Raw genomic sequence first — 24,766 nt, forward strand, 5'->3', positions numbered from 1 at the left:
TACGCCTTAAAGCTGAAAACCATGCTTTTTTTCTTTTTTTTTCATGTGAATAACATGGAAAACCTGTAGTTTCACCCAGCAGGGAACAGCATGCTGAAAAAAAAAAAGAAAAAAAAAAAACCAAAACTGATTTAGATGTTAGAACAAGGGAGCAGCATTAACTCTCAACTGCAGACAGCAGAAACCGGCGGAGCTCAACCACTCTGAGCCTCAGGTCTCCCAGAATCCACATCTGTTTCTACTGGAGGCAACGATGCAAAACAGGGTTTAACACCTGCCTGTGGTAAAGTCAGTTGATTATCTTTCACACAACGTTTATGCTTTCCAGCTCGCTGACACGCGCTGTTCCCCCTGCCAGGGAGCATTCTCTGCTTTCGCCCCTTCCCGAGCGCGAGGCGCAGGAACCCTCTGACACCATTTTAATCGCGTCAGTCGGTAACCTCGGGCAACGCATTAAAAAGCTCGTGTACAAACAGGTGCTCAATATTCAAGACTTTTTTTAAGCACATGAGGACGCCAAGTCCTTAATATCACCACACTTAACTGATATCCCCTTTTTTTTTTTTTTTCCTTTGGCCACCTCCGGAGAGACCTTCCCGCCGCCCCCGCGGCCCGGGTACCGGCTGGGCGCCCCCCACCTGCCCTCATGGCGCCGCGGGCCCGGCCCCGCCCCCTCCTTTCGGCGGGAAGCCACCGCCCGCCCCACGTGACGGGGGAACGTCCCCGCCCCCCGCGCAGCCCCTCCCGCCCTGAGCGAAGACCCCGCAGGGCGGCAGGCGCAGCGCTCCCGTTCCGCCCCGCTCCTAGGGGGCGCTGCCCGATTCCCGCCTCCTCCAGAGGGGCTCTCTCTTCCCCGTCGCCCTTTGCCTCCAACGATGACCCTGAAAACACCCTCGGGCTCCAATCTCCGAACACCGTCCCGCCCCTCGGCCAATCCGCCGGCATCTTCCCCCGTCTCGTTGGCCAATCCGAGCGCGGAGGCACGCGCTCGCCCCGACAGCCAATCAGGTCGCGGAGTGGCGGCCGGACTCTCCTCCTCCTCCTCGCTCGCCCCGTGGCAGCGCCTTCCCCCTCCCGCCAGGTGCCGCGGCGCAGGCGGGCGGCGGTCGGCGCCCCCCGTTCCCGCAAGCGGCTGGAGCCGGCTGACGGGCTTCGCCCCCTTCTCGCCGCGACCCTTCCGCCAGCGCAGCCCGAGCCATGCTGCTCCTGGCCGTCGCCTTCATCGTGGCCTTCGTCCTCCTCCTCTACATGGTGTCGCCGCTCATCAGCCCCAAGCCCCTCAAGCTGCCCGGCGCTCACGTCGTGGTGAGTGAGGGGCCCCGGTTGGCGGGGGGAGGGGGGGGGGTGAGGCGTGGCGGGGGGGGGAGGGGGAGGACGACGGGGACGGACGCGCCCTGCCAGGCGGAGGCGGCGGGGGCTTCCGCGCGAGCTGCCCTCGGCCGTTTTGTCCGTTGGGCCGGCGCGCGGGTCGAGGAGAAGGGAGGCCGCTGCCGCCGAGATGGGCGCGCAGGGCCGTGGGCAAGGAGCGTCCCGCTGCTGCCAGCCGGGCTGGCACCCGGGGCGGGGGGGCATGGCGGCCCCGCTGCGGGGTGGAGGGTGGGTGAGCAGGGGAAGCTTCTCGGTCAGGGGAAGCGGGGGGGCTCTGGCAGTGGCGTGCGGGCGGTGAATCCCTGCAGGCGGGTGTTCAGTGGCCCCCGGAGCGGGGCTGGGGGCAAAGGCCCTCGCTGGGGAGGCTTCGCGTTAAGGGTGCTCGCTGGTCTGCAGGGAGTCTTGGCAGCTGGTTGTAGCACCCCAAGCTACCAAAACATGGGAGCCACAGGTCCGAGTGATAAGGAAATAACCTGCACTGATGAGTCTGACAACCGCTGTCTGTCTCGGTTGGCTTAAGGCGATCCTCTGAGTCACCAGAAATGCAAACCGTCTTTATTCTTAATGTTGACTTTTTGAGATGTTCCTTTTATACTCTCGAAGTTACTGGTTACTTTGAGTTTTGTTTTCTTTTAGCATATTTGAGTGGTGTGTACGCTCATAGACAAAAGGCAAAATCTATGGTTTCCTTGGTCTAAAAACCAAGTCAGATGTGAGAAATGGGAAGACTAATATGAAGGAAGTGGTCAGATGACACTCGTTCACCTTCTCGACTTTTGAGTAGATAGATGTCAATGTCTATGACCACTATTTGGACTATCTGTAGTAAGATGGTAGAAGGAAGTCTTCAGAAGAGCATACTATTGAAACACTGCACGAGTAATACACCCCTGGAAGCTATATGAATGTGTGGCTTGCAGGAGAGGAAGGAAGTGGAACAATACCCAGTTGCTTCCAGGTGGATCACAAAACAGTGAAATTGGACACGTGAGAGCAACTGGATGAAGCAGTTGAAAGAATCAGGGCCCTAGAATCAGCTCTTTTAATTTAGCTTTAAATCCCTAGGGTATGTTCTGTCCAGAGAAGCTGTAGTTTACTGTTTGGTTAAATTAGCTTTTGAGGGGTAAGTAGCGCTGGCAGATGCCCTTTATTACAGCAGGAGTTTGCGATAATCCAGAAGTTAGGCCTTTTGGGTGCAAGTGAAGTTACAGCTACTCTAAGTTGGTTGGTTTGGGGTTTTTTTGAGCACCATTTTGAGTATGGTGCCTTTTTTGGTTTTGATTTTGATTTTTTTATTATTATTTTTGAAGCTCCTCTTTGGAGGATGGAGCTGTCCCCAGAATAATTGACACCTTGACAACTGTCAGAGTTGCAACAGTATTCCCAAGTTGCTTTATGCAATAGGTGTTACTTGGGTGCTGTAACTGGCTTTACAGCATCATATACTGTGTGACGTGTGTTCGAGCTTGATTTAAGGTTCTCTGGTTATGGCTCTTCCCACAGAAGTAATGCTTGTTAAGGAGGAACCCTTCAATAGGGTTTTAGGAACCCTTCAACACCGCGTAAAAGCAAAGGTGAAGGGGATTTATGGGACTTCTGTGACTTTTATGCAGAAATAGAATAGCAAACAGTAAAAAATTTCAAGTATTTTATTCGAAAAGTTTGCTGTTTTGGTTATCTATATAAGTGATTATCTCAAGCTTTGTCATCTTTATGTGAATAAACTCTTAAAAAGCTGCTGTGCTGATTCTTCTGATCAGAATGGTTCATTTTAAAAAGCTCACATTAAAAATGATGAGAATATTCTTGTTGGGGAAGTCTCTCTATCGCCACTGCCACTGATTGTATTAGCAGTTTAAGCTCAATTTGATACAAGTGAAAGTCTCAGAAACAGTATTCCTCCAAGTCTTATAAAATTAGGAATCCAGCTAGAGAAGTAACTACATTAGTATATATTGGTGGAGGAAAAGGCTGTAGATGTATTTTACTTGATGATACAAATAAAAATCTGCAGGTAAGCAGTTTTGTTGGTGTCACCACTGGCAGAAATACTTGTTTTATTTTGACTTTATTTATGCTCTTAAAGTATTAATGCAAGCTAACAAAATGTGGAGCAATTGTTTCAGAGTTTGATAGTTCTTAGGTTTGTAGATGCTGTTAATAACACTGGACACCTGTAAATATAGTTTTCAAATTTTCTAGTGTAATGCATAAGGAAAAGTATTGGATAATGGTACTGTAAATCAGAAATTTTTTTCAAGGAGGCTTTCCACATTGTATGTGTAAAGTGACTTCTTACATAGTATACTGGGAGTAAGTATTCTCTGCTGCTGAAATGATGGAGAGACTTAATGAAAATATTTAAGGACTAAAATTATCTGAGGAATTCTTTGAAGTTTTCTCACAAAAAAAAAGTATAAAAATCTGTTTAAGTGGTCTGCATATCTAAACTCTTTTTAGTTTATTACTTGATTCAGGAAAGACTATAGGTTAACATTTGGTAATCTTGTCAGGCCTCAGTTAAACCCAGTCTTGATATAAAGAATAAAGGAATAAAGACCTGTAAAAAATGTGTATTTAGCTGGTTAAGCCCTCTCAAGAGGGCAAGTGATTACTGTTGCACAGTAAATAAAATTTTTCAAGATGTACTTGAGTAAGTTGTTTTTCTGAAGCAGAAAATGTCAATCTTATTTAGAAACTCTTCTTACTGGGGGCCTGTTGAAAGTATCCTGAAAATACGTTACATTTCTGAAAGAACATTACTGGGCAACTTCAGATGCTATTACATACCGATTACTGAATTTTCAACTTAAGTCAGCGTTCTTTTCACTCTTAATCCTTCATAAAAAGTCTTTCTCTTCACTCCTAACAATTATGCTTACTAGATATTTGGGTTTTGGCTAAAGTAACTGACTGGCTGCCTTTTGGGATAGAAATTTGAAACAGAGACCTTGTAAGTTTTTTCTCTGTGTCCTCTTTGAGTCATTTGCATGATGGAAGTGCTCGTTGTGTTAGGTGAGGCATGCTTTCTGGGGGAATCATGATCATAGGAGTCTCCTTTCCTTAGAAAAGAATAGTCCTGTTACTCAGAGTGAGAGTTTACAGGACTCCAAATTACTAAGAGTCTAATCTTGTGAGGTTTATTCCCCTCCTCCTATCTGCTGTGTATTTTGGTGATCTCAGTGAGCACCATTAAATAAAAAAAAAAAGACTTCTCTGCTGTCAAATTGGCTAAAACATTAGGTTTAGCTTATTTAAAACAAAGTGGGTTTTGGCTGTTTAATACTACTTGCTTTGTTTCTAGCAAGTGTTCTCAAATAAAGGCTATAAAAGTTATTTTAGTGCTGCTGCTTCCAAATCCAGAAGTCTAATTTATACATCTTTTATTTTGCCCTTGGCTTTAACTCTCTCCTTGGGTCTCAGGCTACATACTAGCACACATCACCTATTCTGTAAGAATAAGCTGCTATTTTGGTAGCTGGTTCTAATAGTGGACAGGAGAATGAAAATAGAATAAGGCAGTCATTGTTGCCTCATGTGCATCTTGCTCATTTGCATCCTATTGTCAGGGGTGTTACACCTGCCCTACACATGTTCTCTCTGCTCTTTCTTTCTGTTTCTCTACAAAAGTACTTTGCTTGATAGAGCAGAATGCAACAAAAACTTAAGATGTTAGGGCAAAAGCAGCCTTCTGTAAATTTAATGAGTGATGAGTCTGTCTTTGCTGAAATACCAGTGCTAACCTTCCACTCCTTGTTTCAGCCTTAATCTTTCTAAAACCAAGTTGAAAATTTTGGAAAAAAAAAAATACCAAAAACCCCAAGATATCAGTGATACAAATGCAGTTTATCAAAGTCTGTGGACTGACAATGGCAGGAAACGTAAGGATGTTCTCTGCTTGGGACTATCTCCTATTCAGATTGAAAAGGGCCTTTCGCCTGCACATAGTTCAGGATGATCATGCCAAATCCAGATGTGTAAGGGTCATCTCTAGTCTAGAAGTAGTTTCACTGCCTCGGTACAGAGTCCAGCTTGATGACTGTGCTCAACTTTAAGGACAGCCAATCTTGGTGTCTCAGCATTGTAGCTCTTGTGTTGGGAGTGATACGATCTGTGGTTTGGATGCATCCGAGTGGCTTGACAAGAGGTTATTTTGAGTCTAGGCAGGCATACTAACCACTTACTGTAGATTACAGGGATGTTCTGTTCCAGTAGAACTAAATACCTTCTGTCAGAGCAGTGCCTAAAAGCATGAGGCCAGCTTGCATCCGGTGCTCAGTGAAAGTTAATAAGCTCTGTTGGAGGTACCGTATCAGTCAAGTCTTGATTTTGATCATTCCTGATGACACTTCTGTTAGTTTGGGGTTGGACTGTCTCATAAATTGAAGCAAATTTCCAGTATCTCAAATTTGGAAGTTAGACACAGCAATTCTCTGTGCTTCACCCCAAAATCTCCATTTATCAAGGCAGAAATAAACCCTATGATCCTTAGAAGCTGAACTCTGTTATCAAGGATCGTAGCTCAAGAAGTTGGAGCTGGGCCATTTTTGGAATGGCTGATTTGGTACCTGTTCTCTCAGACACAGGAAACACTAAATAACACTGCTCAAGGGTTGGTAGTATTGCATTCCGAATGTCTGAATTAATACTAGGATTTAATTGGCCCTTCCTGTCAATTAATTAGTCTATGTTTGTGTGACCAGATTTTAATTTTTGCTAACTCCTCTAAGGTTAGGTTACAGTGAAATTTAAAAATGGGATCAGTGGCAATTCAACTATCTCATTGTAATGAAATGCAGTAGCACTGTAGAACTATTGGCCAGAAGGGTAAGTAACTGTAATAACGTCTCTTGTTTAATGGAGTAGATGTGTGCTCTTCCTTTAATCCTGAGCTTCGATGTTCTAACTTACCTAACAGACTTCATAGATTTGCTTAGGCTAGCATCATTGTAGCTCAAAGCAAAGTTTTCACTAGTGTTAGGGATTTTTTTGTTGTTGTTACATTGGTGCTCATGGTGAATGTTGCTGAAAGATGTGCATATTAGTAACAACCTTACACATACTAGTAACAGCCTCTTACCTAAATGCTAAAGTTCCCAGGTAATTCACACTGCCTTTTGTCACTGACCTATCTGACATGAGCCCTCTCTGTGTTCTTGGGTGTGACTGCAAATAAAACCTTCTTTTTCCATTTCTTGCATTGCTTCAGACCTTGTCTTTCTGAAATAAATGTTAGCGTTGTCTGACACGCCAGAGGCTTGGTGCAAGTACCTTCACCTTCAAAGAATTCCTCAAAGCACTGGTGTAGTTGACCTGCTCATGATACTCGGCAGTTTGTGCAGGTAGTAATCAGCTGTCTCTCAGTGCTATGCCAAAAATTGAAACTGGAGCAGTCTTCCATGCACATTGATTGGTTCATGTGCTGGTGTACCTACTGCTGTTGAAAATCTAGTGCTATGGAACTGAGGTCTGCCTGAATGTATCAAACTGAGTTTTTTAGTCTTTTCAGAGAGGTATTGAAATCTTGCAAGACATTTTGGGAACACACTGAAATTCTTAACTTCCTTCCATCATGAAGCGTTAAATTAATTCTGGGGGTCTGTTGAAGTCCCAAATCGTTAACTAACACACTCTTCAGGACTTCATTTTTACTTTGAAAGCAGTCATTCTTGGTTCAGAATGCTACAGACCAGGTTTCACATTTCCAGAACAGGATATGCATCTTGGAGTCATCCTCAAAGGTCAGTGTGTATGAAGCTAATCTTGCAGTCAGTTAGAAGCTGAGCTGAAGTATTTATCTCTAATAATAGAGGAAACCTAAAGAGCTGAAGTTAGTATTTGTGAACATTACACCCATTCTTGGCCCATTTGTGACTGCAGACGAACCAGTCAGAAACCATGGACCATGTTGTAAATCTTTCTTTGCTGGGATTATTTGATTTACACAAAGCTATTTTTGAAGGTTAATGATAATATACAAGAAGAGTTTAGTGACTCAGGGGAATGTACTTGTGGCTTTTCTGACTTTACTGCCTCCAGGAGTGGAAAGAATATTAAGGTAATGCATCTCTGACAACAAAACTCTGAGGCATATGAGGAGACAACACAAATCTTCTGATAGCGTGTGTAGTTAGAGATTGAGGATCTTTATTCTTCCACTAATTAGCTCAATGCTTTCATTTTCTCATACTTAAAATGCAGGTGATACTTTACTTTCTCTGAAGTCTTTTGAAAGGTTGTGATAAAGAACAAAAATGACAATTTCCAGAGCAGTCTGAATCACATATTTTTCCAAATATTAGGAAATCTGTATTTCAGAACTCATTTAATCAACATAATTTTTTTACAATAAGTGCTTCTAGGCACTTTATTCCAGTATTATCTCAATTATAGCCTCCTAATACGCTGTTAAAAGAAAATTCAAATAATTTGGGTATATAAGGAACATACCAGTGTTTAAGGACAGAAGGCACTTCAGACTGAGACTGGGCTTAAATGAACAAGTCATCTAAAGGCAGTGTCAGACAGGCAGACGTTTTTATTTTGGACAAAAAGAGATGTCAGAATTGTCATCTACATCTTGTTCCACATGAAGTTTGTAAGTAGGTTTATTGAGAGTAGTAAGAGAGGTGTTAAGGTGATTTTAACCTGTGTATTAGTATAATTTGGCAGTGTATCCGCCTGCAACATATGATACAGGGCTGTAGTCATCAGCCTGGATTTGTCTGTAGACAAACTATTAATTTCCTGTTTGCCTATAAGACTATTCAATGTTACTGTTTAGAGGAAGAAGAAAAGGCAATGGAAGTTTAGGTGCTGGCATCCCTGCAAAACTGGAATTGTGGGATGGCATGGACAGTTCAAGGTCCAGATTGGGAGACTTAAGAAACACTCTAGAGAGGGACAACTGTTGAATTAATGGTGTTTTTTTAACAAGAAAGAAGGTATTTTCTGTTTATGTGTTGATATCTTCAGCAGGCAATCTATAATTGTTAATTTTACAAATAATTTCTACTGTGACCGGGTTTGGAAGGGCAGTATGTAATTGTATTATTATGGCTAACATTAGTAGTGATTTCAAACTTTTAATTACTTCAGCTTGTAGAAACAACATACAGAACTTAGTCAAAAGCACGTGGGGGCAGGTCTAAGTGTGCCTGACATAAGAAATGAGCAAAATAACACTGAGGTAAAACTGATTTTGGGGTAGAAACAAACACTCATCAATCTATTCAGATCTTATTTTTCATTCATACACTAAAGTTTATTTACTTATTGAGTATCTTCTGTGTTCATTTCTCATTGGGTGATATTTTGATCTCAGTATGTTTTTAGAATTTTCATGTTTCTTTGACTCTTATTATATGGGAGAAGGGATGAAAGGGGTGGATTAACCCCTATTTTCAATTAACCTTTAGGTAACTGGAGGCTCCAGTGGAATTGGAAAATGTATTGCTATTGAATGTTATAAGCAAGGTGCTTTCATAACACTGATTGCAAGAGATGAGGTAAGTGTACATTTATTTTTACTGGCTAAACTCTGTTCACAAAATCTGCACAGGTGGGGAATGATTTTGGAATGTGTAATTATTTGTACTTTTTCAGTGTGTATTTTAAGAAGATCCAGAGCATTTCAAGTTAATGCATTTGAAGAGGAGAGGTGGCTGCCTTCTTAAGGAGCATAGCCCAAAGTGGAATTTGTGATTAGCTTGCCTTAAAAACTCTGCCAGTGCTATCACTTCTGTTAACAGCATTCGTTATTTCACTGTCTAGATTTATGGCAGAGGACAAAGGAAGGGAAAAACCTTATTTTTGAAATTGTAGAATTTCTCTACAGTAAGTGACAACTGGGAGATCAAAGGCAAATCTTAAAATTCACAGAATATGTTGGTGTCTAATCAGCGTCATATCATACTTCTTAGTAGTGAAAAACTGTTCATCAAGACAGCTTTGGAGGAAAAAGGGTTGCTTTGGTTTTTTAACTAAGAGGTATTCAGAATTTAGTTAGAATGACTCTGCTTTCATAATGAGTTGTTACTTTATTTGTAGAGAAAAAAATAATTATTCAGGAAGTAAAAGCACTTAACTTTTTGGAGGGGCCTCAGTCCCAGCTGTCTTTGGTAATTTACTTACGCTTGAGAACTTATTTTACATAACCTTGAATGCAGCCAGAATTAACACAATTTTTCTTGAAAGGTGTACGACAACTCAAATTTACCAGATTTTAGTTTCATTTTTATAATTCCATGACAGTGATTGTTCTTCAGAATAGTTATGTAATATTACGTAAATATAAAATAGAACCAAAATACAGGAGGAAAAAAAATATCTACAGTCTTAGGTGCTCTGTGTAGTTGTATGAAACAAAAGCATTAAATCTATTACAGAAGTCGTTACTGGCTTTAGAGAATGAAGTGAAAAACAGGTAAGTGAGTTCTCATAAATCTGTAAAATGACAATAGTAAAGTGTTATAACTGGTAGAGGATAACTTTGGGGGGGGTTTAGGGAATGTTTTTAAGCCTTATCGAAATACTGAAACTAATATTGCTCTCAGAACTGCAGTACTTTAGCTGTTCTTGTATTTGTTTCAGAACAAACTGTTGCAGACAAAGAAGGAAATAGAGAAGTATTCTGTTAATGACAAGCAGGTAAGATCACTGCTAACAGTGGCTGTTGCGTGTTTTGTTTAAGATAGTCACTAGAACATAGTTCAGTAGTCCAGTCTTTAAAACAAAGCTGTTTGACAAAAATGAGTGAGGACTCAATATTTTGTTTCAAAAATACCAGTCTGCTTACATGAGGTATTCTGAACTCTGCTACATTTGATGTTGCCTAGTAGTGCATTAGCCTGCTTTTCTTAGAGGAAAAGATTGATGTCTTCAGCTGTACATGTAGTATGCTTTTTTTGGATAGCTACAATTTACTACCACTCTAAGTGTTTGCATTCTTCAGGATGAAGTGGAAAAACCAAATTTTTTTTCAAATGTCTTGCTTTTTGCAATTGATAAACACAATGATTGTCTTCTTGAGAAAGAAGTTTAGATAATTTTTTTCCAGTTCTAGTTTCCTGCATCATACTTGTATTCCTTTTCCTGGCAAAGTACTGTAACAGATACACAAGTTAAGCTTGTGAAGTTCTGAGACTTCCAAACACTGAAGCTGCTTTGGTGAACAGATAGTGCACTCGTGCATAAAGGCACTATTTCGGAGTATACAGAGGTACTAGCTTAAAATAGCTAAGCTTACTAGGCTCAAGGTACGCAGCTTCAAGGTGAAATGTTAAAATTATTTTTTCAGAGTACTAATAATCAAGGAGAAAGGGGAGACAGTATTGGGACTGTTAACATCTTTGACTTCTCCTTTCTTGTGTTCCAGAACATTTTTGCTGGTTTCATGATTACAAGTACAAACAATTTATTTGTCTGTGAAAAAGGATTTGAATTGATAAATTGGATGTTATGTTGAAAAGAGGCAATGGAAAAAGTGGAATATTTGGAGGCAGTAATGTTGCTGATGCAAATACTCGCTGATAGAAAATTTTTTTAATACCTTCATTTATAAGATAAAATTCTGTCTTCACTTCCTTGTATTTTTGTCAAATGGCTCAAGCTGGGTTTTGGGTTTTGGTTTTTTTTCGGTTGGTTTTTTTGGTTGTGTTTTTTTTTTCTTTCCCCTGTGCATGCTGCCTTACTCAGATCAACTTTATTTGAAAAACTAAGCTGTTTGAGGTGAGGAGAAACTGTATTTTCCCCATGTTTTAAAAAAAAAAATAATTAATTAATCCCAATAACCATTTTCTTTTAGCTATTCTAGTAGTTTCCCAAGCTTAGCATTGAAGTTAATCCCTTGTCAAACACAGTGTCAGGATGTTCTTGTTAAAATCTGCCCAAGCTTGATAGATGCAGATTTCTTAAAGGAATATTACTTGGTGCATGTTCATAAGAGTTTCAGTTAAAATCTCAGAAAGTACCTTCAAGGTTGAGCAAGCTCCAGCGTGGACTGAACAGGACTGCTTTTGCAGAAGCAGCTGTAGACTTGCAGCCCGGTTAAGCATAGGCGGTGGGAGTGATAGGCAGGCTGGCTCTTCTGTAGCTGTTGTTGGGTTGTAGAGAAAGTTACAGGGAAGCCTGCCTGATCTAAATGCAAAGAACAGAACTGGAAAAAGCAGGGAGTCTGGGGCAGAGCTCACACTGGAACAGCAGATCAGAAGCTGGGAAGTGAGGGTAGCTGAACTGAGGGAAGCTGTACAAAAGGATCGCTGAAGGAGTATAGAGAAAGGTGTTGTCTGATATAGATCATGTACACAGAGACTGTTAGGCTTACTAGATGTTGAGCTAAGAGGCAAAGACCCTAAGGAAAGATTATTTTTTATGGGAGCATATGCTGTCACCATTTAGCTCTAGGGTATATACGTGAAACTAAGTCGCACTGACAACAAGGGTATGGCATCTACGTATGTTTTAGTGTTCAACTAGGCAAATCTTTTTTTAAAGACATCTGCATGCAATTTAAAGTGTTGACAGTGCATCCTTCATGGGTATAGGTGTGCAATGGAACAAAATACTTGCTCTTAAAGGTTTTTTTGCAATATTTTCTTAAGTTCCTTTCCTAATAAAGAATATTCCCAGTTACTTCATTGGGAGTTGAATTGATCTTTTATTGTGAAAGCTTTATAAGTGATCCAACACCATGCAATATTTAGAACAACAAGTGAGGAACAGGGCTGGGGATATTAGCCTATTCCTGACAGCATATTCTGTGTCCTAGGTGTGGATCTATAGTGCATGCTCTGAAGTGAAGGTATTCAATATATTGTAGTAGAAGAAAGAATGTATGATAATAGAATCAAAGAGGTGGATTGTTTAACATGACAGTAGTCAATAAAAGCTGTGGTAGTTCCTGAGTGTGTTGTTCACAGAAGGAATAACTAATCTATGCAATCTTGATTTATTAACCAACTGCTCCAATTTTGATACAGAGTTTTTATTTCTAACCTTCTCACTGATCTTGCAAAGACATCCAGAAAATAAATCGATGTCATTTTTGTTCAGCTGCTGTTTTGTTCTCAAACTTATGTAAAAGAGAAATATTTCCAAAAGTGTAATAAATGCCCTAAGGGGAGATGCATGCAGACCCACCAATAACTTGCACCACAAGTTTACTCTGATGTCCAACTACATACAGTGCTGGGAGGCAGGAATAGCCAACCTGCTGTACAGGAATGGCAAGCAGATTCTGTTTATGCAGCTAGGAGGTGTTGCAGTGTGACCAGAGGTAGAACTGACAAATGACTAGCTGCCAAAGCAGTTAGTGACACTGTGGTAAGCTTTTTTTTGTGTGTGTGTGTGTCCACGTGCTCCATGACAAGTGGTCATTATGGTACTTATTACAAGCTGGTGATGACTTTATTTCACCTCAAACTGAGTTTAAAGGAATTGACAGAAAGGATAGAAATTGGAACAAGAATACATGAGTCCCTCCTTTTATTGTGATACAAGATTGCTTCTCTTTTCAAGATGATTAATTACTGTAAAGCTATGCTGATTGCTCAGGAGAGAGGGTAGCTTATTTGTAAATACCTGGCCAAGCTGAAGTTTGTAGGGATCTTACAGTTTTTAAGTGGTAACCCAAAGGCCAGAAGATGATTTGAAGGTGCTTCAAAATATGGATTCTGAAATCATCTTGCTGAAAGTAATCAGTAACCTTCAAGAAAAACAGGGTCTGATTTTTGACTGCAACAAAACTTATGTCACAGTCATCTGTTTTTTGTTGTCCTGTCCTGCCTGGGCCCTCTCCTCCTTCCCCGCCCCACCTCAGGCCAATGCTTATTTTCATTTTTCTGTGTCTTTGAAACTAAAACCCATAATCTTTGATTTATAGACAAGGAGTAAACATATCATTGTTAGTTCACTTTTTAGATATTTATGACACTGTAGAACTAGTCAATTTTTCATACAATTTTTATTTTAGTTTTGTCCTTGACATGTCCCAATTAAACAGTATGCAACTAAGTTTACTCCTATTAAAATAAAATATTAAAAAGGTGGATAGTGTGCATTGCCAGTAGTAACATTAGCAATTTTTTAACAGTTGCTTTATAGGTTTTTGAGGAGTGTTTTTGCAGTGCTGATGCTGTAGTTTCAGAGCTACACTCTGCAACCATGCCTTTCTATGATGTGGGAAAAAAATTATTTTTCTTAAAAATGAGCCAAAGCCACGCAAATGGTTTGACTTATGGTTAGCACTGATGAAAGTTAAATGTAGTACTGTGGAATTTTGACTGCCTTGGTTAGAATAGTTTAGTAAAAACTTATCTAGATAACTTGTGTCCTAGTGTGTCTTAGTACAGAAAACTAAAAATGATACTTTGCACATGAGTAGCTGCTTTGAAGATCCTCAGTTGCTTATTCATTCTTAATACAGCTTTTATTGTACTAGAATGTGCGTGTGTGTGAGGGGGAGGAGCTTGGAGCAGGCAAAGATTGCTTTCTCCGGTGTGGGAGAAGTGCAAACTGTCCTGTGAAAAAGACTTCTTGTTTTTCTGGACCAAATGTGTAACTGGATTTTGTTTCACTTTGAAAGGCTTGAAGTCAACAGTTAATGGACCTGGTGTGTTGTAAAAATGTTCTTTCTCTTTCCTTTTCTAGGTTGTACTGTGTATTTCTGTTGATGTATCTAAAGACTACGAACAGGTGGAGAATGTTCTAAAACAGGTGAGGAAGTAGCAGATTCACTTATGTATCTTAAGAAGACTATCTGTGTGTAATGTGTTTCTAATGGAAATAGTTTCTTATAATGATGCTGTGCTATTGGAAGTTTTTTCCCTGATAAAGAACATCTGAACCTCTATCCCCACTTCCAGGCTCAGGAGAAGCTGGGACCAGTTGACATGCTTGTAAACTGTGCAGGAACATCAGTTACAGGAAAATTTGAGGCTATTGAAGTGAATTCTTTTGAAGTGAGTGAGCATACTTTTATTATATGATGATTTCTTATTCAACCGTTCTAACAATTAGATTGCATTCCTGTGTCCTTGCAGACTTTGTGTTAATAGTGATACACTTGGTTTGTGGTGACTGTCAGAGTTAGAATGTATCTTTAGATTTGCGAGGATTGCCTCTAGTTTCTCTCCTGTCGGTCCATTGATGGGTCAGAACAGTGAATTCTCCCTCTGGGACAGGGACAGAGTCAGTCCTCAAGATGGCAAAAAAAGCCTGGCATGTATTTTTGTAGTTTAATGCACTGTGAAAAGCACTAGACTTTCACATGGTCTCTTTTTTTTTTTTTTGTGAAGATTTTATTTTAAAATATTTGTAACCTGTTTTAAGAAAAATTTGACTCTTACCAGTGTTCAACTCAGAGATGCACAAATTGTTTTGCAGCTTGAGGAGCTGCTGCTCTGATGAAAAGACCAAAAAATACCCCAACCCCCTTTAATTTGATTACTTTATGGCCACAGCCCTCAGGCCACCAGTCATCTACAGGTAACACCTGAAAATACTAAACAGACATAATTTTATAATAAATTTGAATCATCCATTCAATTGCTTGTATAGGCTATCAGTTGTGGTTTAGGTCTTCTAGAGAGCGAAATTAAAGACTTTCCCTTATCCATCAAAGATTAAAAGATCTGAAATGATAAGTACATCAAATTTTTCCTGTTTTAGAAAGCTCTTTACACTTTCATTTCAGTATGTTTCCATACATCGTGAGTAAATGGATTGCTTCCTGGACACTGTTTAGGTTAGATTTTCCCTCAGATATTTTTTTTTTCCTTGAAGGCCATATGGTTCACAGTATTATCAGTATCTTGGATGCTATTAAGTCTCATAGATAGACTGGATTTCTTTGTCTTGAAGTGAGATTTTTAGCTATAAAGAAGTTTATGAAGCTGTAGAACAGAAAAGTTGGGGTTTTTTGCCAGCTGATAGAACTACAGATCTCGTGAACTTCATTGTTAAAACAGACTGAAAGAGGGATTTTGGATAAATAATACTGAAGAATTCTGAACCTGTGGCTTAAATACCATATTAATATCGTTCGTACAGAGACTAATGGCAGTCAATTATCTGGGTAGTGTTTACCCGAGTCGAGCAGTAATCGCTACCATGAAGGAACGAAGAATGGGGAGGATTGTGTTTGTATCATCTCAGGCTGGGCAGTTAGGCCTATTTGGTTACACAGCTTATTCTCCAACAAAGTTTGCTCTTCGAGGGTTGGCTGAAGCCCTGCAAATGGAGGTATGTGTGCAAAAATTTAAGTATTTTTGATTGTAAACAAAAATATTTTTTTAACTAGCAGCACAGCACATTTTCATTTAAATAGTTCTCTTTTCGTCTTGTGCAGCACTGCTAATGTGTGCGCTATGTTGGGATGTTTTTTGGCAGCAGTACAATCCTGTTGCTCTGCATGGGATTGCAGAAACTAAGCTGATTTCAATTGCATAAGAGGGAATAGATTGAATCTGTTCCTAGAACTCAAGATGACCACATGTGCAGACATTTTTTGTAATCTTTTATTTTACCTGAAAAGACTGGAATTTTAAGTCTTTTGAGTAAAAGTCTTTTTCAAGACTCTAAGTGCAGATTGATATTGAAGATCCCATGGATGCATGAGAGGCAGGCCAGTGATTCCCAGCTTGTTTGTGAGGCCATGGTAAGTGGTTTATGAACCACCTGAAACAGTAAAACTTCCAAGCTAGAATTTAAGGACTATCCACAAAAAAAAAAAGTATTGACAGTGGTTCACTCTTCTAAATTTTGGTATATATGAGCTTTTTATTGTGCAGTGATGCAAGCTTATGCTTAAGTCAAGACTAAAAACCAAACAAGCACTGTTTTCATTATTCAGTGGAACGAGGTTGGTAAGTACATTGTAGTAAGACAGGTAAAATTAATTTGCAAATCACTTGCCTTATTTTTCTGTTAAGAATGTATATTTTAAGTAGTGTTGGTAAGCCTTTATATATTAAGTGTCTCTGTTTGGTTCTGAACCCTTACATAGTCCCTGTTGTTACCCTGTTCTGTTCAATGTAGTTGTGTGCCTTGATCAGGGTAGGCATGGTGGGGTAAAACTGCCTCTAATCACATCTGGCCTGCCAAATAGAACAATGTGACTGCAGGGTCTTCAGACTGCTGACAGGGGTTGGTTTTTTTTTTTTTGTGAAGACTGAATTATTCAAAACTAAAATAGGGCATTTATGAACCTGTGATGTGGTATTTCTGTAAGTGTTTTCAATATAGAATGTTTCATAATATAATAATGCTTGGTGCTTGACAACACTTTGTTTTCTCTTAGCCCCCTAAATATTTTCATTTAAAGCTTCTTTATTTGTATTGGAGTACAGATTTGCAATGTAGTAGCTTGTGAATAGTAGTGCAGTAAGTGATGTACAAGGATTTGTATATATGTCATAGAATGACATGGCAATGCTTGACATGACAGCTTCCATTTTTCCTCACCTTTTCCACTTATTTTCTTGTCTCTTTAGATTCTCTTAAAGATACCAAATTTGAGTTTTAAATTTTTTTTCCTCATATTTTTCCAGCAGTGAAAATATGTTGACATAAACAACAACAAAAAAAAAGCATGCTAATAAGCCTCAGTGAGAGCCTTGTGTTTATGAATGCTAGGTACTGGTATTTGGCAATGGTTTAGTCTTTTTTAAAAATTGAAATTGTTAACATTGTAGAGCTAAACTACTTTCGTATTCCTCCTAAATGTCTTAAAAATGCTTAGATTCATCAAATTACATCAAATGCAAAGTTTTTAGATATTTTTGTTAAACAAAACAACACAACCATTTCTTTAAGACCCTTGCTGTTTTGCATTCTCCTTTGACAAAGCTTTGAGTCTTGCAAGTGCTGAATATGAGGTTGACTTAACACTAGAAGTAATTCAAATTCGTGCTTGCTGTATTTCTTCAGTACAAGAGAACTTAAGTTATGAGGGACATGTAAAGGCTGTCAGTATTAAGATAACATTTACTTTTGTGAAATACAGGTAAAACCTTATAATATCTACGTTACAGTGGCCTATCCTCCAGATACTGACACACCTGGCTTTGCAGAAGAAAGTAAAACAAAGGTAAACTGTTCTTCAGTAATACTGTAATATTTTTAAAGCTTCACTTCATTGTAAGCAATGCATTTCAGATTTCATTCACTTGCATAGTACTTTTGAAATTAGTGCATATTAAGATTTTAAGAAGTACTTTTAAACACTTTAGTTTTATCAACTTAACTAGTCAGAGTTAAATAGCTTGTAGGATAATTTTGTGTAGTTTATTGTTCTGACTTTAAATGGAAAAACCACCTACCTTTAATTTCTGAAATACTGCAAAGTCCTTCTGTACACAATTGAGATATTGTTGTGGAATGGTAAACTGTAAAAGCACCATTTGTTTTGACATCAAAGCTTAATGAGCCAAACCCAATATTTTTATTTCGTGTCTTTGATAATATGCAGTTGTTCTGACAGATGTGACAGATCAAAATAAACCTCAGTTCCTTCAGTGAAGTCTGCAAACTAACCGTGCTGTAAGAATATACGTAATGACACAATTCAGTAGCGGCTGTTGTCTAGTATTAAAGTAGGAAGGAAACTCTCTTGCGTTGTGCTTGTAGTGCAAATGACAGTATCACTTTTCAGAAGGCTGTGTCAGCAGTAGGCCTTTTTCGTTTGACTTAGCTTGAAAAGGAAAGTTTTGACCTTCAAAAATTCAGTCGCCTCTTGTCATTTGGCATGTCCCTACATATGAAGTATAAATCCAAAAACTACATTCAGACCCTCTGTTCAGACTGAAGTACCAGGTAGCCAGAGAAAACTGTGTGTATTTTTGTTTGCATACTATGAACTAGAAACCTGATATTGAAGGAGATCAGCCTTTTCAAGATGCCCCATCATGTGTAATAGGAAATTGGGATTAAATTCTATTTTGTCTTTCACCCTTTGTATAGAAATCAGCAGGGATTGTATAACACAAGTCTTTCTTCATTTCTTGATACAGATACTCTGTGTTAGATGTATACTCTCACACATCCATACAAAGTGTCAGAATTGGACAGCTGCGGATGCTTGCATACTCTCTGGGATGTTTTTTTTTTCCTTGTAATAGCCTATTTCAGGGAGATCTAGTCACCAGCAAAATGTACTGTTCGTCTAAGATTTCTCTTTAAAAAAGATTCAGTCAGGTTTATGTTATTTGTCAAAAAGGTGTTATCTTTTAAGCAAAGACTTATGCTTTGTTTTAGCATACATTAAATCTGGGTGACTTGCTCCTGTTGTGATAGCGCATCTTAAATCTCTGCAATATCGCATTGGTCAGACAGTTCAGGTGCTCGTTTATTGTTGTTGCATTTATTTAATGCTACTTAGTTTAGAACTTCTGTCTCTGTCATTTGCATCTCTTTAGGACTAGGCTATTTTTCTCTGTAAGCATTGAATATAGTAAATGTCAGGAACTAGGATACAGCTTTCCTATGTTTAATTATTAAGTTTTGGGGGTTTTTTTGGGGTAACTGCTTTCCAGATGCCAACTGTGGTTTGGCTGGCTGACTGGCCAGATCAAGTATTTAATGTCTGGTTTCTGCCTGCCTTTCTCTCAACACGTTGTTAACTTTATCTGTTGCTCCTATTTTTTTTCCCCCCAAACTTACAGAATTTTATTACTGTTGACATCCCTATATCTCTTTCAGATTTGGTTCATACTGGCCAGTAAGCTCAAAAGTACATAGGGGTTATGAGATGGAGATCTGATGACATAAGCCATATCATTGCATGTAAAAGGTGTTTGTATGTGATTGTATGTGATTTCTGCTGGCAACAACACTGATTTTTTTTTTTTTTTTTCCCCCCTGCCTTAAAATACACATACTAAAAAAAACAAAAAAAAAACCCCACAAAACAAACAAAAAACCCAAACAAAACAAAAAAAAAAAAAACAAAAAAACCAAAAACAAAACAAACCTAGTTTTCAGTGAGCCTGGTCAGTGAAATCAGGATTTATAATTCTACAGATATTTGGAAATAGGCCTATTTCTGTGAAATTTAATTTCTGTAATTATTCGAATTGAGAATGAGAGAGAAACCAGTAGTTGCTCAGCTCTTCCCTGGAAGTGCTTTTTTAAAGTATTAATCTCAGAATTGAACTAGTCCCAGTATTTGACTAGGCTTGAATGCTTCAATTAATTTTGTTATTAAATGCAACTGAATTAGCCATTGCAACAAGTCAACTTGCTACCAAGTACTCTTCTCCCTAATGTAGTGCTGTTTTTTCTTCATCAACGGAACCATGTATCTTAACATATTGAGCATTTAAATAGCTTGCTATGCAGTTAGCTGCATCATTGTTTTATTTGTTAAAAGGACATGAATGACAAACATGCTTCTAAATAGTTTAAAGCTTATTTCTGCTGTTTGTTTTTGTAACAGACCAGACTTGGTGGTTTTTGTTGTTTTTTTTTTTTTTTTTTTGTGACAGAAATTGTGATTGCTAAAATAACTGTCATAATTGCTTTCTTCTACTGAGGAAAAATGGCATAAATGCTCTAAAACTTGAAGAAATAAAGTGCAGTGATGTATTTTGGTGGATACCTGTGTGTGGAGCTTAAGAAATTTAAAGGAGAAAAAAAAAGTTGTTTTGTAGGATCTTCAAATATTTCAGGCCTATCTTTTATTTAATTTCTGGCCAAAAAAAACCCATAATACAGGTGTTGAGAAGACGTAGTTTAAGCATTTTGATAGCTTCTACTGAAAATAAAATACTTGGGGGGAAAAAAACACTTTCACTTATTGGCAATAAAAAGTACTAGTTAAGGAAAGGGTGGCATTTCCCTTCATAAAATTAGACTATTATTTATAAAAATGCTTTTACATTTCTTTAAGTGGATGTTTTAGGTGACAGTACGATAGCACTTGCTAACAGTAATGTCATCCATAACAAAAGACCCAAAAGCCAAAATTTGACCTTCGTATTTTTCCTTATGTGTGTCATTAGTCAAACTTACATTGATGTCTTTCTTCTAAAGCCTTTAGAGACGAAGCTAATTTCTGAAACCTCATCTGTTTGCCAGGCAGAGCAAGTTGCCAGAGTTATAGTCAAAGACGCCATAGTAAGTATAAATTATCTTTTCAAAGTACACTCTTCATTGGAGAGATTTGGATTGCCTGTAATGCTTGTTTAAGACTGTTAGACAATGGCTAAGCTAAATGCAAAATCAATTTACATGGAAGAGTACTCTTTGCTGGTTAGTTTGAACAGGAAGTATTTTCTTTATTATTCTTTTCCCACTGTGCCCACAAATCATTTTATACAGTCTCTTGGAATTAAAAAGTATCAGAAGTTGTACATTAGACAGAGCTGAATGATGCATCAGTATGATGCAATGTCTCAAAGACAGATTATGACTGACTTTAAAGCACTAAACGGTATTGACTTTTTATGTATGAAATACCATTTGTCTAACCTCAAAAGCTTGTTAGACTATGTTATTTTTCTTGAAGATGAGTTCATATAAAAATAATTCTACAATAAATGAAGGTCATCTAGCCTTTTTGGCTTTTAATGTCTTAAGTATGTGATTTATGAGTGATTAAAATACATAAATGCTGCTCTTAGTGGTTAAAGGTGTATTGCCTTTTTGAGGGTTTTTTTTTTAATGTTTTGTGCTATGGAATGCTAATAAAGCCCCTCGGAATGGAAACAAACATGAAATTTCATGTTTACAAAGCACAGAGATTGAATCCTAAAATCTGTAACTATTTTGCAGTTCGAAATACTCTTGATCTTGAATGTGATTTACATCTACAGCAGGTGTTTAATTGTGAAATTTTTACAGTATGTTCCCAAATATAGCACATGAACACAGAAAGATGTCAGGTTTTAGGGTGGTGAGTTTTAAAGCGAGTACTGCCTCACATTGTATTTTGATTTGGTGCTTAAGGAAAACTAATCTCCTCTCTAATCTTAAGCATCTGGTATTTCTACACCGTGCTTTCCAGCACTTTGGATGATATATTAGTTCAAACATGATCTTTATGCACTCAAGCTGTCAGCTGAGAGACTAAAATAGAAATTAGAAGGTAGCTCTGCACTGTGGGAACTCGTAGTCCTCTCAGGTGTGTGTTGGGAAATAACCAAATCTCATAGGCTCTACTATTTTGCATAGATTCACTCCTAACCCTGGTTCAGGAAAACCACCTTCTCCTTTCACTTCCACATTCTCCATAGATTTAGTCCTCCAGTGTTTCAGAAAGTGTTTTCCAGCATAAAGTCTGCTGGAAACAAATGGGAGAAGCCTGGGAGTCAAGGCTATAGAGCTGCAATTTTCCTGATGAGTAGTGAAAAAACAGTCAACCAGAGAACTTTTTCCTGGTGTCTGTCCCCTTCTTCTGCCAGCTGAATTGCTTAGTTGGCTGGGTATCTTGCCATTTTGAGAAGCACAAGTCACAAATGCTTGATGTAGATGAAGGAGGACCTGTTACCTGGCATTTGACATACACCCCCACGCCAAAATCTCATTTGATAGCAAACTAATTTTAACAAAAGGCAAGCAGTATTTTATTCTACAATTACAGTAGTGATTGGTGATCTAGTAGTGATCTGACAGAGTTAGGGTGTAATTCTGTCTCTGAAATATATTTATAGAGGGGGAGACTACCACGCATTTTCTCCATCAGTAAACATGTTTCAAGAAGAAGTTTAGAGCCTTTCTATCTTGTAAAGAAATCTGCAGTAATTTAGCATACCTCTTTCTAAAGAGAAGTTAGCTTCCTTGTCTGTTTTTAAGTGAACACCTTTTGGAATGTTGCTGTATGGCACAAAACAATTTTGAATATTTTGTTTCTTAATTGTGTTAATGTTTTTTTACATACAAATATTTGTTGTTAGTGACATCGATCAGCTATGTTCATCAAGAATAGCTGTTGAAATAAGACACATGATTTGCCACAGCTGGGTAAATTAGTTTTTTCTCCTCTTAATCACTGTTTTCCTTCTGTCTAGCAAGGGAACTTTAACAGCTCTGTTGGATCAGATGGTTACATGTTGTCAATATTAACAAGTGGAATGTCACCAGTCACTTCTATTACTGAAGGTCTTCAGCAGGTAAGACTTGGGAAGGCCCTGTAGCTGCTGTTTTTTATAGTTTAAAATACTTTAAAATGTAGAACATTATGCAAACACTGATTATTTTTTCATCATATGGCAGTTAATACTGTAGAGTTGGCTTTAGGAAACTGAAGTAGTATTTTCAAGCTGAAGCCACAAGTTGGTGGGAAAGTTAAGATTACTACCTACTACTCAGTCCTGAACTGTTACATAGTTGTGATGGTTTTCAGGAGTTTTTTTCCTTGAGGTTATATGACATAGCCTGCCTGGAACTTCTTTTATTTCATGACCAAATAATATGCTGCAGTCGAAGATCTTAAATTAATTGGATGATGTTTCTCTCTGTTTCCAGGTTGTTTGCATGGGCATTTTTCGCATTGTTGGCCTGTTTTACCTAGGAAGTTTTGACAGCATAGTTCGTCGCTGCATGATGCAAAGGGAAAAATCTGAAAGTACAGATAAAACTGAGTAATCTTTACTTTGAATTGAAAGAAGAATGTCAGACAGTCCTGGACAGCTTGCTGCTTAAGTGGGACTCAGGTGTTCTCCTGAAGGATTTAGACTGGAAGTTCTTGCATATGTGACAGATGAGTCCCCTCAAAAGCTATGAAAGGAAACAAAAGTACAACTCCAGAAAATGCCAAACTATGCAAAAGTGTGAATGAGGACTAGGATTTTTTTTTTTTTTTGTGATTTGAGTTGGAGAGAATTTGGGGGACTTGTAAGTGATCTGCAGAGTAGAATTTAGGAATGGACTATGTGCGGTAATTCTGGACAAATGCTTAAGTTTTCACACTTTGGTGCTTACAGACAAAATAAGTACCATGACGGGCTGGGCTGAAGTAGATTGAAGTCCCCTGAACAAGTTGGTACCTTTTGCTAACATTTTGGGACTGTTTTTAATTTAGAATGTTAACTTTTCCTTTGGCCAATCTACAGATCCTTCTGTCAATGACAGCTTTGCTTATTCTATCCAACATGCAATTTTGGAAACCTTAAGATACATGATCCAAGCTTTCTCGGTCTGGGAATAATTAAAAAGTATGTTTTAATATATGCATACTTTCTAAAGGGAGATGAAGAACCCATTCCCACAGAGAAATGCTGGGACATGTGACTGGGTCTGTAGCTCTGCTGGCCTTTGAAGTATGTTGTGAACAAAAAAAAAAAAACAAACCAGTATCAAGTGTGTTGATTATGACTTTCAGCATTTTAAGCCATTGAAATAATGTACAATTTTTACAGATACTTACTTTTCCTTATCTGCCAGTTTTTGCTCTGGAAAGGAAAGTAGCTTGATGCTACTGTTATGCACATTATTTTTCAAAGCTGCAAATGATGAGCCAGGCTCTTCCAGTAGCAGGAATGTAGCTTTTGTGGGGCAGGGGGTCGGGAGGGATGTGTGTCAGAATAGCATTCCACGCTTAATTTTATCACTACACGGAAAGACTTTCACGTGATAAGAAATGATTTGAAATACTCTCCTTCTATGCCCCACTTCTACTTTGTTTCATTTACATTATATGAAACAAGGCTGCTCAAATAACTGCTTCAGAATACACAGAACACAGTGGTTGTTTCTGATAAATCTTAAGTTTAACACTGAAAAGCTTGATGCTTAACAATGATGTTTTAAGGGTGCACTATGTATACTGTTTATTTAATGGACCACTATAGCAAGTGCCTTGTGAGCTGCTTTTTTTTCCAAAAGCTGCATATTTTGTATTTGTTAGCACTGCTGTGTTTTCAGTGTCGTATTTTCCATTTTCAGTCAGGAATTTGAATCTAGAATTACTTGTAAAACTGCACACTTTCACTTCCTTGAAAGTAGGATTTAACAACAAAAGAAGCAAAATGGATTGGTTTTGTTAAGATATTCTCTAGTTCTATTTAAGAAGAGGTGTTCAGTTAAACTGAGATGAAAAATAATAAGTGGCTAACTGGAAAACCTTTAAATTGTAATTTATTATTCCCTCTCTGAATACAGTTGATTACTAACATAGACTAAACTTGCTTTCATATCTGATTTGCAAAGATATTTTTGGGGGAGGGTCACACTGACACTCTCATTTTAAGTGGTTAGAATTTCATTAGATTGCAAACATTGAGGCATTGCTTAATTCTTCGCAAAGCCTGTGTTTTAGGTCCTGCCTCCTGATTTTGTTTAGATTTGTGAAGTTGTGCATGCCTATAATATAATATTAATTTTGAGAATAGTGTGTATTCTTGCATTTTTAAACAGCTGGGCTTCAGTGCAAAGAAATCTAGTGTGCATATGTTTCCTGTGC

At 38.5% G+C, this 24,766-nt stretch overlaps 1 protein-coding gene across 1 annotated transcript; it reads left to right on the plus strand.

Annotated features, from left to right (window-relative positions):
• Positions 1-1,128: 1,128 nt before the first annotated feature.
• KDSR (3-ketodihydrosphingosine reductase) lies at positions 1,129-24,316 on the plus strand. The gene is made up of 10 exons (XM_086740319.1): positions 1,129-1,305; positions 8,787-8,876; positions 9,961-10,017; positions 14,017-14,082; positions 14,232-14,327; positions 15,418-15,609; positions 17,372-17,455; positions 20,398-20,481; positions 22,374-22,475; positions 22,831-24,316. The coding sequence occupies exons 1-10, from the start codon at positions 1,198-1,200 to the stop codon at positions 22,948-22,950; spliced, it is 999 nt and encodes a 332-aa protein (XP_086596445.1). The 5' UTR covers positions 1,129-1,197; the 3' UTR covers positions 22,951-24,316.
• Positions 24,317-24,766: the final 450 nt, after the last annotated feature.

The sequence above is a fragment of the Chlamydotis macqueenii genome, chromosome 2 (assembly GCF_036417535.1).
Source record: "Chlamydotis macqueenii isolate bChlMac1 chromosome 2, bChlMac1.mat, whole genome shotgun sequence".
Taxonomy (NCBI): domain Eukaryota; kingdom Metazoa; phylum Chordata; class Aves; order Otidiformes; family Otididae; genus Chlamydotis; species Chlamydotis macqueenii.